Source organism: Argiope bruennichi, chromosome 7 (genome assembly GCF_947563725.1).
Source record: "Argiope bruennichi chromosome 7, qqArgBrue1.1, whole genome shotgun sequence".
NCBI lineage: Eukaryota > Metazoa > Arthropoda > Arachnida > Araneae > Araneidae > Argiope > Argiope bruennichi.
The window spans coordinates 119726746-119740244 of record NC_079157.1 but is presented as its reverse complement, the minus strand read 5'-3'; the positions used below and the strand labels follow the sequence as shown (position 1 = coordinate 119740244).

The following is a 13499-nucleotide window of genomic DNA, read 5'->3' as shown; positions in this document are numbered from 1 at the left end:
CATGGAACTGATCTGCAAACAGTTTTTATTCTTCTGTTGATTGCAATATGAGGAAAACACAGGATTGTAAAAACGAATTAAAACAGATTGGAGAAAATGGTTCAAAGCAGTGATTAACCCCTTCCTAAATGAAAATTCTATGAATATGTTCCTAACATTTCCTGGATGTTATGAAGGTTTAATATTAAAAAATTTAAATGAAAGATAAATGTATATTGTTTTTATCAGTTGAAGGCAGCTCCTATATAAAGGTTATCTATGAAATTAGTATTTCTATTATGGACATTAAAGTATGGTTTCAATAAATTAATTTCTTAAACCAACATGAAACTTAAATCAAAAAAGTTTGCAATTTTTTTGAAATTTTGTTTTGAAAGTTTAATCAATAATTGTTTCATACAATTTTGTTATTTCCTTTATTTTATATTGCCAATTTTTGTAAACAATTTCAAAATTATCTTTCCAAATTTTTTTATTGCAAATGTGTAACAACCTGTTTTTTCAATTTGCAGAGTAGCTATGTTTCATTTCAAATTTAAAACTTGACTTTTTCATTCCATTAATGGACATAATTAAGTATTTTGTTAAATCAAATTCATAAAGGATTTTTGTGACAGATTGTTTTAAAAAGACGAAAAAAGGCAGTGTTTAAGTCCTGCCATTAACATGAAATATAGGCCAGATACATATTTGAAATTGAAGGTCTGATATAATCATGTTGATCAGGTGCAGAAGTTTGTTGAGGGAGTGCCAGATGATGTATGTCTGATGCAATCTTCATCATCAGAGTCATCATTTTAATAAAACTACATATAATTTTTTTTTTTTAAATGTGACAATATCTTTGGTAAAGATTTGAGAAATTGACAGTTAATGTGTAGGTTAACAATGTCTGTTTATAAAGTTTTGATTGGTTTTTCTACCTAAAATACTTCTCTGGAAGTTCATAATATACGAATAATTCTTACTTTGGTTTGGATAAAATAGAATCGCTACATTTTCTGAATTAATTGAGAGTTCTGTGGCTCCACCCAGTTTTATTAATATTGATATATGACAAACATTTAGTAATTGAATCAGTAAATCAAACAATATTTAAGTATATTTTTGAAATGGAGAGATGAAATTTAAATTAATGATTAAAAGTATTTGACTTGTAACAGGTTTCTTAATTTATGCATAGTTTGGAAGTTCTTGACATTTGCAAGGCATTGAAACTGAATGTAAATTAATCATGTTTAAAAAATGCTAATTATATAGATTGAGGAATTTTTTTTTTTTTTATTATTATTCAAGTTCAGATTAAATTAATATATTTGTCTGTGAACATAAGTCTTCGGGAAATATAAAGATATATGAATATAAGTGATAACAATTTATTTACTGATAAAATATGCAAAAAATGAAACTGAGATTTAAAAAAAATAATTTTAAATACAGATTTTCAAAGATTTTTTTTATGTGAATATAAATATTGAATCATTGCCAGTTAGGAATAGAATATCTTATTTGGATTATCAGTAGGGGTAATTAAAATGTAATAATAAATAAATGATGCAGCTTCTTGGGTCCAAACGTTATTATTTTAAATCTCATTGCTTTGGAATTCATTGATGAAATTGAATTTTTGGTGTTTTAATTGAATTATCAGATTCATTTTTGATAAATTTATGTTGTCAATCTTGTGAATTTTAGCACAATTAAGCATTTGCATTCTTGACAATCATATGCACAGATTTATTTATACAAGATTTATAAAAACTTTTTTTCAATCGTGTATGCCAAAATTCAGATTATTTAATACAGTGTATGATCAATTGATGAACATAATGTGCTCAAACATATTAAAATTCAATTTATTTTTAAATATATTTCGTTAATTGCTTTTAGAGAATGTATTTGAAATATTTTTTTAATTCTGTTCATCAGGCACATTGTGTGCATTAGAAGCCTCTAATTATCCAATTTTGTCTGTTATCACGGCTGTGATAGTAGCAAAAGGTGCAGTTTTGTAAATTATACACATAACTTTGCACCTTCTTGTGTTTATTCTATGTGATGCTCAGCATTCGAACATATGTGCATTGTCCAATATTTTAACTATCTAAGCCATCTCTAACTGATCACTCATTGTATTGTAAAACTTTTTTTTTTTGTTATATATTGAATTCTGAGAAGTACTATTATCAAAATTCAAATGCATTCTTCCACAATATTGTAGATATGTTAAATTGTCACACATAATCAAATTTATAACAGTATGATGATTATATATTTATTGCATCTTTGTGTGTGAATGTATTGAAACAATACATAATGAATTGTTCCTACTTTGATTGCCGAAGATGTACAAACTGCAATTCAATTTAGACACATCTGTGTGCATGCAGAATTGCCGTTTATTGTAAATATGTTATAGCCAATATCTGCGTGATTTCTGTATGGCAGTATACAACAAAGCAATTTCTTTGTATCATAGCCAAAAATGTCCCATATTTGTGTTTGAAATTCATAAACTATTATATTATCTTGCAATGTTATGAGTTTGTATTAAAAGCTGAAATTTGAGTTTTTATTGCTGGTTATTTTTGTATTCAATAATATACATTTTTACTTTCTTGTGCACAAAGAGAAATTACTTTAATTTAGATATTTCAGATCTCCTTAAGTCTGAAAAACACTTTTTTAAAATTATACGTTTTTATGACCATGATAACTAAAAAATGCTTTGAGTCAAAGAGGTTGAAATTTGATATATGATCTTTACACAAATTTTGAATGAAATCAATTTACAGGAAGTTCATTTGTTTGAATATAACTGGAGATCTGTATCAACTGTTAAATCCAATCCGTTCAACAATTCACTACTTAAGGATCTGTACATTCATATGCATGTAAATTCAATTAATTAGACAAATATAATTTGCTATGTGATATTGTTACTACAATTACGTATCGAATCTTGGTTAAAAAAAACAAAAAAATCTTAATGTTTTTCCCCTTTTTCACTCTATTATGAGAGACTGTGAAAATGAACTTCTGAATGTTTGTGGTATTCATGGCCTTACTCAAAGTTCACAATTTTTATGAAGGGAAAATGCCTTAGAAAAATATGCAAGAAAGTTTCTTTGAAGCTGTACCCACTGTTTTTGTGTGTATGTGAAAAAAGAAATATTTCATTTTTCTTTCAAAATGTGCCTTTTTTAATTCATTTTATTAATGGAGAGATGAAGTTCCCCAATTTACTTACAAAGAAAATTTTTACTTATTTAAACTATTTCTTCTAGTTCAATAGATAAATAATTTGTTTATACTCAGCTGCTATAATAATGTATTGGGGCTATAATCACCAAAGCTAAAATATGCTGAAGGAAGATGCTTTGCAGATATTGAGCTTTAGCTCTCCTTTGCATGTGTCAATTTGTGATTCCTAATAATACTGTACAATAAAGCTTTGAATTATATACATATTATTTGCCAAGACAAAGGGATCTGAATTGAAAACTGCAATTGATCTTCATAAATCAGTCAGAAACTCACAATTCATGGATGTAGGGTCATTTTATTGACCTAAAAGATAAAAGTTTAGCTGGTTCTCCAAGGTGAGAATAATCAGATTCATGATTGAGCTTTGATGAAGACTTTCTTTTCTTGTATTCAGAGAGCAATTTCAGCACAAATTGTAAATGTGCACAAATGACATAAATACAAATTCTTTAATCAGACAATGCTGGATAGAACCGTAACTAAAGTTGCATTCAATTAGTTCAAAAAAGAAAAAAATTCAATCATTTCCAAACACATTCTGAATGGAATCATTTTTGACACTTTCATGGCCATATTGAAAATGTTTGAAAAAGTGAACTCTCCTATGCAGCTCATATAATTTTCTCCAAAATACACATCAAGTATTTGGCAAAATTTGATGCCAGTTTACTTAACTACTTGTGCTATTAAAAAATATGATGACAACATAGTTCATACATTTTTCAAAGTTCTACAGTGCAAAAATAGTAGGAACTAGACCTTGTAATTTTCGGTGAAAGATCCTTTAATCTTGAGAGTATGATACTTTTTTACTACATATATATCTTAGAAAAATAAGGTATTACCTATGAAATATTCGTATTTTAATCATTGAAATAAGCAGATAAAATATAAATCTAAGAAATAATCTTTTGCATCAGAAAATGAATTATTTACTTGCTTTTTTACATTTCTAGTAATAGCTTTCATTCAAGTTCTACTTTGCTAAACAGTTTGGAAAAATCTTTGAATTTTATATGTAATTATTAAATACTTGATTAAACTTTAAAAAAACATTTGAATTGTTTGAGTTAGTGTATAACTATCCAGGCACGATAAAATTTCTTCCTGAAAAACTTCCTTTAGAAACTGAAACCTGCGAATTTCACATGATGCATACAATTATAGTTTCTAATTAGGTTTCAATCTGAAGACAAAAAATCAAATGAGTTAATACACCTAGCTTTATTTGTTCGTCCCAAAGTCAATTGCATTTAAGAATTGAGAAAAGCATTGTGCTTTTTTCCTATTAAAAATAGATTACATTTTGATGATCACTAAGTAAATAAAAGACATAAGAAAAGTAATGTTTAAATAATTACTTTTTTTTATTAGAGACTTTATTATTTTTTTAATGTAAGTAAGTATTTGAGTTATTAAACTACTATTTTTTTTTACATAAGTTGCATATGATAAAAATTTCAGTTAGTATTTTAAAAAGCAGTAATTTTATCAGGAATACTAGAAATAACACCTCCCCCCCCCAGGCCAGAATCATTTCTAGTTAAAAATATTCATGATTTAAATTGAAATTTTACATTTTTTGTTCTGAGGATCATCTTATAAATGTTCATAATTAGTTAAATTAAAAGCTGGAATGCAAAATTCTGTTAACTGTTTTTTAGCACTAAATTCAATGCACTTGCAGTAAAACATAAGGCAAGATACGATAAAATTTTCATTTTGGTGAGAAAATGAATTTGTGTGTATTGGTCCTTTTTTAGAATATGTATTAAGAATTCTATAAAATTAAAATTTGTTGGCACTATTCTAAATTGATCAAGCACCAATATTATTTTTTTGGTATTTACTTTGATAAATATATGAAAATGTGAATACAGATGATACACAAGTCATTTAACTAAATTTTTAATATTTTAATAAGTAATTTAATAAGTACAAAGATAATAATACAACATAGCAAAATTTATGAAAAAGTATTTTCTAGTTTCAGCATCTATTACAAATTTCAAGAATAAGTTTTTTAGTTTGCCAAAGGAAGATTTTTAAGGCAAATGTTTTTGAAAAAGTATATACAATATGAAGTTTTTTAAATTCAGGGTAAAACCAAACGAGATTGCAAAAAAAGTGAAATTTTTAATATAATCATGCAAAAATAACAAACTGACTTCATTACTTATCATGAATTAATGCTTTATTTAATACTTTTTACAAAGTTTAGTTTTGTATTTAGATCAATACTTTATGTTATAAAAAAAAAGAATGAGTATAGCTCCGATTTAAAATATAAAGGTATATTTAACATATTTTATTTACAAGTCAAATTTATACTTTGTCTCATGCTAATCTCATCTTCTTTTCTGGAGGAGGTTTCATGACATTTCGTGCTGCCTGAACTGATGCAGCAGATGCTTGAACAGGAGGCGGGGGTGGGGGAGGAGGAGGAAGAGAAGGTGTAGCTGTAATTGCTGTTGTTGCAGGTGTAGAGCTGGTTGCAACTGTAGTAGCGGTGGTGGTAGTTGCAGCAGGGGGAGTATCAGCTTTCTCTGTTTTAATTTTAACATCATCTTTTGGCTCTGTTTTAATTGTAACATTAGGAACGACAGTACTAGCAATAGCAGTTTCTTCAGCTAAAAATCATAAAATGATGATAGAAATAGGTCAGGATTATGGTAACTCTGATAAGGATTTTTTTTTGTTACATCATTTAATTATTACAATATAACAATGCTGTAATTAGTATTATTCTTAACTAACTTTACATGTGCTTGTATAAATTGTTAATTATCTTCCCATATTTAAAATATAAAGAAACTAAAGTTGATATTCTTTTAAGAGTTTTGTTTAGTAAAATGAATGAAGAAAACATATATAAAAATGAGTTTATAAAATTATCAAAATGAACTCAAAAAGAAGTTTGCATTCAGGTAAAAACAGAAATGAACAATTAATGGTTAAAAAATGAAAGTAATTTACCAGTAGTTTGCTTTTCTAATTGCGGAGGAGATGGCATTTTAGGAGGAAATTTCTTTGCCAGTTCTGAGAGGAGAATATCCACTCGTCGTCGTTGAAAAGCGGATCCAGGTTCTTCTTTGGTCTTCGTTTTTTCTAAAAATTGCAAATCAGTTTTAAAAAGAAAGTAAGTCAAAATAAGTATACTTCCATGCAAACTAATCCTACTTTAATAATTTTCTTTGTCAGAATATGAGATACTGTATTTTGAATTACTGGCTGTTTTTCTTTTGCATTTATTACAACAAACATGTATTTAAAATGAATGACAAATTTCCATCAATTAGTTATAGAATTTATTTTTTAAAGTCCCTCAAGTTCTCTTTTTTAATGTCAAGCAATTATATATACAAAAAATTTTGTAAAAAAAAACCCATAATAAAGCGAATAATATTTGATTTTTATTAAATAAAAAATTACACATCGGATGCACCAAAATGATTTGGATTGACATACATATATACTGAATGGTACTTAAATGCTTAATTACACATTCAAAGAGATCTAAATATAAAATGACACACAGATTTAACAAAAAGTTCAATGATGCACTAATCTCAAATTATATTTCAAATTAAATCAAATGATCTTTTTTTTTAATGATTAATAGCTGATTGCTAAATATGGATGTCTTTAAATTTAGCATCAGAGAGAAAGTATTTATATAAAGTATTCTTTAAAGTAAAGTATTCTTTATTAGAAATCAATTTTAAAGAACAGGTAGATGTGTGTGTGATTTAAAGAACTTAACTTCAAATTTTTGACAATCAACAACTCTTTCTGCTCTTTTTATTCATCATAAATGACACAGGAATCAGTAGTAAAGAAATAAACTTTTCTAATTAATATAAGATAAATAGAAAAAATAAATAGAATGCTACACAAATTATATAAAAAATATAAAAAACTATGTATTAGTCAAATAATGATATAAATTATACAAACCTTTCTTTTCATTATCTTTAAATTCCCACCAATAGCCTTTAGATGGATGATAATGAGAATATGAAGAAGCTACAGCAAAAATAATCATATGTCAAATTACTTTATATGCAACAGTGAGAAAATTATTAACTTTTTATCAGAGTAAAAAACAAATTGTAGTTTGATAGGGGAATGTCAAATAAAAAAAAAGAAAGAAGATTCTATATTTAGTTATGTGTTATAGTAAAACTATAACGACTTATTCATAATAATACATTACAGTTGCAGTTATACACATTGAAAGTAATTTTCATGAAATGTTAAAATATAATTAGGATTGTTGGTATCAGTGATAAATAGATAAAATCAAAATATGAGCAACATATAAAGTAATATTGCTCAAAATAATAAAATAAAATAAATTTGCAGTTTTTGTTTTGGTATGTAAAAACAAAAATTATATCTTTCTATATAAAACAAATTTTTGTTTTTAACCCTTATCGTGGCAAAATTGCTTTTTTGAAAAAAAGCAAAAAAAAAAAATGTATATAGGTAGCTTCTTTACGTTATAAAAATATTATTATTATTATTAATATATTGTTATTATATTATTAATATATTGTTATATAAAGTTGTATGTATGGTATACTATACAAAATGAACTTAAGGGTTAATTATGGAAGTTCTTTTACACAGTTTGTTAAAACTTGTACAATCTACAATGAATTTATAGAACTCATAATTGCTTAGTATTACTTGAGATTCCAGGACTCTGTTTGACATGTCTCATTAACAAAACAATTTTGGCCAATTAATCACATTTCTAAAAGAATGTTGTCAGACCTAAAAGAAATCCTTTTAATTTACACTTAGTATGAGTAAGTTTGAAATGACTCCAACCTCGATCAATAATATTCAAAATCAGTTTGCCATATTTATGCGAAACGGCATAAATATTACTATTATTTAATATTGTTTTCATTGCTTCAGGCTAACTTTATAACAGATTTAAATCAAAGGAATGTATTTTCTTGGTTGTAATATTCTTTTAAGAGTATAATAGGCAGATTTGATAATTAATTTAAAAAGAATGCATTGTTACAATTTTTATGGCCCTATTTACACTAGTTCAATTATTAGATATAAAAAAATACCATGTGACACCAACAAAATCTTATCACAAGGTAAGAATCCCACAGGCCGTTGTAACAAAAACCTATGCATGTGCAGTCCTTCATACAGGATTATTGAATGACAATGAGATTTGGTGGGGAGTCGCATGGGCTCCTATTGAGGCCATAATTCCCGTGTAAAGAGAATTTAAGATTTTTTAACAATGCAATTTAAAATATTTATCTTAAAAAGCTTTCTTTTTTTTATATTTTAACCCATTTTGCATTTGCCAGTTAAAAATATTTCTTTTCCATAGTATGTAGACATGCACAGCAAAATAAGTTCACTATAATACTTTTTGTTTCATACAAGACAATTTTTAATTTCTACGTAAAAAGTTTTTTTCCCGAACTTCTTTATAAGCAACTAAAAATATGTTTTATTAAAACAATGCTTAGAATTTATGCTTATTTTTGGAACAATATATATGTATATAAGTATATAATTTTATAAAGATTATATGCCCAGTTACATTTTTTTTTCTTTATTTTGTAACTAATAAAAAATTATTTTTTGCAATGACTGTAATAGGAAACAATTATTTACTATTAAGAAATGTTTTTTTAAATAATATGTTTCTTGTTCCACTTCAGTAGTTTATTCTAATTTTATGCAAGCAATCTATCTATTCTTTTATTTTATTTATTATTATTTTTTAAACTAATGAAGTTGTCAGAAAACATTTTAGGCATAAAACTAACACATTTGATTAAATGAAGTGCTCTTATACACATTGGCTATACAGTAATATAGTATGCTAAAATACTGAACAGTATATTTGTTTCTAGTAACAGAAATGAAAAATAGAGCCAAATTTATATCTATATTCTCAGACTCAAGCAATGAATATTTCACATTTATATATCAGACTCAAGCAATGTAAATTTCACATTTATATATACATCAAAAGTCAAGAATAAAGCAATATCTAAAATTTACCTTCATCAAATGCTGACTGTAAATGATGAACCATGGTGAGCTGAAATAAATAATAATTATTATTATTTTATTATAAACATTTCCTTTTTAAAATAGTAATTATTTTTTTAGTCATATTACCATTCGAGATCCAATTACTGATGCCAAATCTGGGGCTTGATACACAATACCAGCAATTATATAATAATCAGCCAAAGGTGTAACTGCATAACAAAAGTAAATAAATTCTTATATCAGGCAACATGCCACAGTAAATAAAAAGCATTAAACATCATTTTTGTATATAATAGTTCTAAATAATATTATCATTAACTTCATTGATAACAATTCTACAGAATTTTAATTTAACAAAAGATAATAAAAAATGAGATTAAATAAAAGAATAATTTTGTAAAAAATAAAATGGAAATTTTAAATTTAATTAGAAATTATTTAATATTAATTAGAGGTAAAACAGTTTTATGGCATATTCTTTACACGTCACAAGCAATTTAGTCTATTTCTTATTTTTTAAAAGATCAGTCAGTATTTATTAAATATAAAAGAACAGTTAAATTTAATTTTATATCAGGCAGCTAAATTTAATTTTGCAATTAATTCTCATTCAGTACTGCAAAAACAATGAGAGGTATTTAAAGACAAAAGAGGTAAATTAAAACAAGAGTATGCAACTAACAAAATAATACAATTGCAAAATTTCATACACTTTTTTTAGAACAATTTAATATCTTCTAAAATAGATCATTATTTTCACAATTATTTCTTACTCATAATACATAAAAAATTACCTTGATTAGGTGAATGGCGATGTTGTTTCCTAATGACATATAGAATTGGTTCCTGAACATGTAATAAAACATATTCTAAGCCAACCATATTGCTGTATAAAATATAAACAAAAAAAGCAAGTAAGGTAAACTTCAATATTTGTTTAAGCTATAACAATTGAAAATCTGTCTCATTACCTTAAATGTTCAATACCAAGCCTTTGCATTTTCAAGCTCTCATTGTTGCAGGTTCGATCATAAAAAGGATTGGTTCGCTCTGAAAAATAATCCATAATGTTGCCACCATTCAACATTGGTATCCATGTGCTATCATGCCATGATATACTGAGTGGATTTTCTGAAATAGAATATTTTTTTTAAAAGAAAGATAAAAAAAAAGTGCTATTCTACATAACCAGTATATATTATAATATAATAAAAACTAATCATCTTGGGAAAATGAAATTTCTTTAAGTAAAAAAAAAAAAATGTAACCATTCATCTGTAATTATCTTTATTGATAAGACAGATAACAACAACAATAATATTATAATAATATTTACTAAAAATTGATGATATATCTGCATAAATCAGAGTGCAAATGTTACTCATTTTTTAATATTATTCATTATCTTCATATAAATGGTCACTGGACTAAAGTATTTTAAATACTTTGCACTATCATCATTATTATCATAGAAATGCTTTTGTGAATAATTTTTATAAAACTTTTTTGATCTATAGATTGATAACAACTAAGCATTAAAAAAAATGCATGTAAACATTGCAAAATTTCATGGATGAAAGTCATGAAATAATTTCTCTTGTTAATGCAACTACTACACAATATTGCCTGAATTTAATTTTATCAGAAGTATGGTATAAAAAATTAAATTTCATCTCCAGCAACAAAAACAGTTTACATCTGAAATAAAAACTTTTGATATTGATTGTACAGAAATACAGTACATCATGGATTTTAAAACAATATGTAGAAGAATAGAATTGAAATGGCATTTTCAAGCAATCAAACACACAGAAGTTAATTAACAAATATTAATTTATTATAAATTCATCATGAAATAATAAAGTAATATATAAAAATAATTCTATCAATTAGAATCTAAAAGATTTTATATATATATATATATATATATATATTATTCTTTATATATATATTGGAAATTTTAGTTTTATAGGAATATAATTTATTTCTAATAAAAAAAAAGCACCTGAAAATGCATCAATAATTTATCAGATTATGTCAACCTGACTTTTTAATGACATATGTATTTTACATGAAAGTTTTCTGGTTAAACTAGATTACCAGTATGACGGAAGAAAGTAAAACTCCAAAGTGTTCCAAGTTATGAATCCACTTCAAGGTTCTTGAAGCAAACTAACTCACCCTAAATTTCTCATAAAAGTAAATGGGGAAAAAAAAAAAAAGAGAGAGAGAGATTTATGATGATGCAATGAATTTTGCATGAGAGTTTCTAAAGGATACATTGTTAATATTTCTATCCTCATTACATTTAATTAAGGCATCATTCAAAGAACAGCATGGAAAAATTAGTAGCACCAAAGGTTTAACAAAATTATTGGTATATAATATTTTTGTTATATTGAGCTTTCCTGTTCTTTACACTACATCATTATGCAACAGTAGCTAACATTGAATAATCATTCTCAAAGTTGATATTAATAATAATAAAAAAAATATCCATGTAACAATAAGAAATAGGAAAGTTTGTCCATTTCATTTTGTTTTTAAATTAAAGTAATTGGTCTAAAGAATTAATGTGGGTAATATAATGGGTATAATAAACAAGGTTGTTTCTGACAGAAAATAAACAAATGTAAAAATAAAGTATATTAAAATAATTTGCTAATAAATATAATACAAGTATTTCATGTTATATTCTAAATAGAAAGAAAAAAAAACAGTGTGCAATATCATGTTCTTTTAAAATGAAATCAGAACTAGCATATAACAGCCCACATCAAATGAGGTATTTATTGAAAGACTTTTTCATTAAAGACCTACATTGGAATGGATTTTGTAAATTTAAACCATGGTCAGATATCCTCACTACAAGATCACTGCAGTTCACCCTTAACAAAAAAATAAAGTGATTAAAGTTGGAAGAGAAAATAAAGAGAAGCTCCATTATCATCAAATGCTTGGGGCCCCAGGTTCTTATGTAAGCTCTGGTCAGCCTGTATGGTACTTTAATAATGTATAAACTATATTAACTACATATTTTTAGGTTTAATCATATGTTATTATGAACACAGTTACTAGAGTAACATAACATCTTTGGCATATGATGCAAACTCTGGCATATGATAAATGCACAAGTACTGAAAGATGTTCTATAATTATTATTATTATTATTATTATTGCCTGGGAAGATTATATTTTTAAACAGCAAATAAAGATTATATTTTTAAACAACATATAACTATATGTAAAACAAAGATAAGACACTTAATGAGATATTATTTCTTGTAAAGAATAAATACTTCAAAAAAATTATATTTCTTTTGAAGTATTTATTAGATAGAATTTCTGAGGGATTATGTGTTTATTTTTTAGCACTTTTTGAGAAATAGAATAAAGACTATGACAAGCATCTAGAAGTTTGCTGTATTAATAATAGATTCCAAACTAAAGATCTATACTAAATTCGAAGTAAAATTTCATAAAATTTTTAAATATTTTTCCTTGAAGACTTATCTATAATGATCCTAAATCTAAGAGGGAATTATAAAACACTATAGCAGGACTGATAATGAACAAAATGAAGTATATGGTATTAATGAGATAAGTTTTATGTTGGGCAGTTTTAAACTTCAATCAAATGAACTTTACATTTAATATTTTGAAAGAGAGGAAAGATATATATATATATATATTAACTCACCGACTTTTGGTATCCCATGAGATACATTATTTATAAAACGAGGATCAGAATTCATAATGGCTGTACCGTAAGAAATTTAATTTTTTTTTTTTTTTTAAGTGTCACGAAAATTAACCAAATCCTTAATGTAGACTTCCAGTGCCGTTAAAAAGCACACACATTAGTATAAGAAAATAAGTCTCTTAAAGTAGACTTCCAGTTAAACAGCACACTAATTAGTATAAATATTAGGGAATAAGACTCCTATTTTCCCATGAAGTTGAAGAGTGCTTTCACTACGAAAAAATGCTCCTTTGAAAACTATAAACTATTCCTCTGAAAAATTGCTCCACCAAACGTAAACAAAAAATTGCGTTACGGACTCAGTTAAAAAAGTGAAATTCAATAGTTTGAAATCAAAGAAATATAAGCAATAAACAGTGGTTGAGTTCCGAAATTGCTAGTGTGAATAATACTAATTATTATAAATAATAAGAGGAAACTATAATAA

General features: G+C 25.7%; 1 protein-coding gene across 1 annotated transcript; it reads right to left on the bottom strand.

Annotated features, from left to right (window-relative positions):
* Nucleotides 1–5323: 5323 nt before the first annotated feature.
* LOC129975722 (mediator of RNA polymerase II transcription subunit 6-like) lies at nt 5324–13357 on the bottom strand. Its single transcript, XM_056088899.1, has 8 exons — nt 13010–13357; nt 10281–10440; nt 10104–10195; nt 9436–9518; nt 9316–9355; nt 7225–7293; nt 6244–6375; nt 5324–5897 (listed from the first exon to the last, which is right to left on the bottom strand). Exons 1-8 carry the CDS (start codon nt 13062–13064, stop codon nt 5605–5607), a joined length of 924 nt encoding a protein of 307 aa, XP_055944874.1. The 5' UTR covers nt 13065–13357; the 3' UTR covers nt 5324–5604.
* Nucleotides 13358–13499: the final 142 nt, after the last annotated feature.

Excerpts from the sequence above, each read along its gene's own strand:
- LOC129975722 (XM_056088899.1), bottom strand. The coding sequence starts at position 13,064 with ATGAATTCTGATCCTCGTTTTATAAATAATGTATCTCATGGGATACCA. Across the intron at positions 6,376-7,224 it reads TAAAGATAATGAAAAGAAAG|AAAAAACGAAGACCAAAGAA; the intron begins GTTTGTATAATT and ends TGCAATTTTTAG. Across the intron at positions 5,898-6,243 it reads ATTAGAAAAGCAAACTACTG|CTGAAGAAACTGCTATTGCT; the intron begins GTAAATTACTTT and ends TATGATTTTTAG.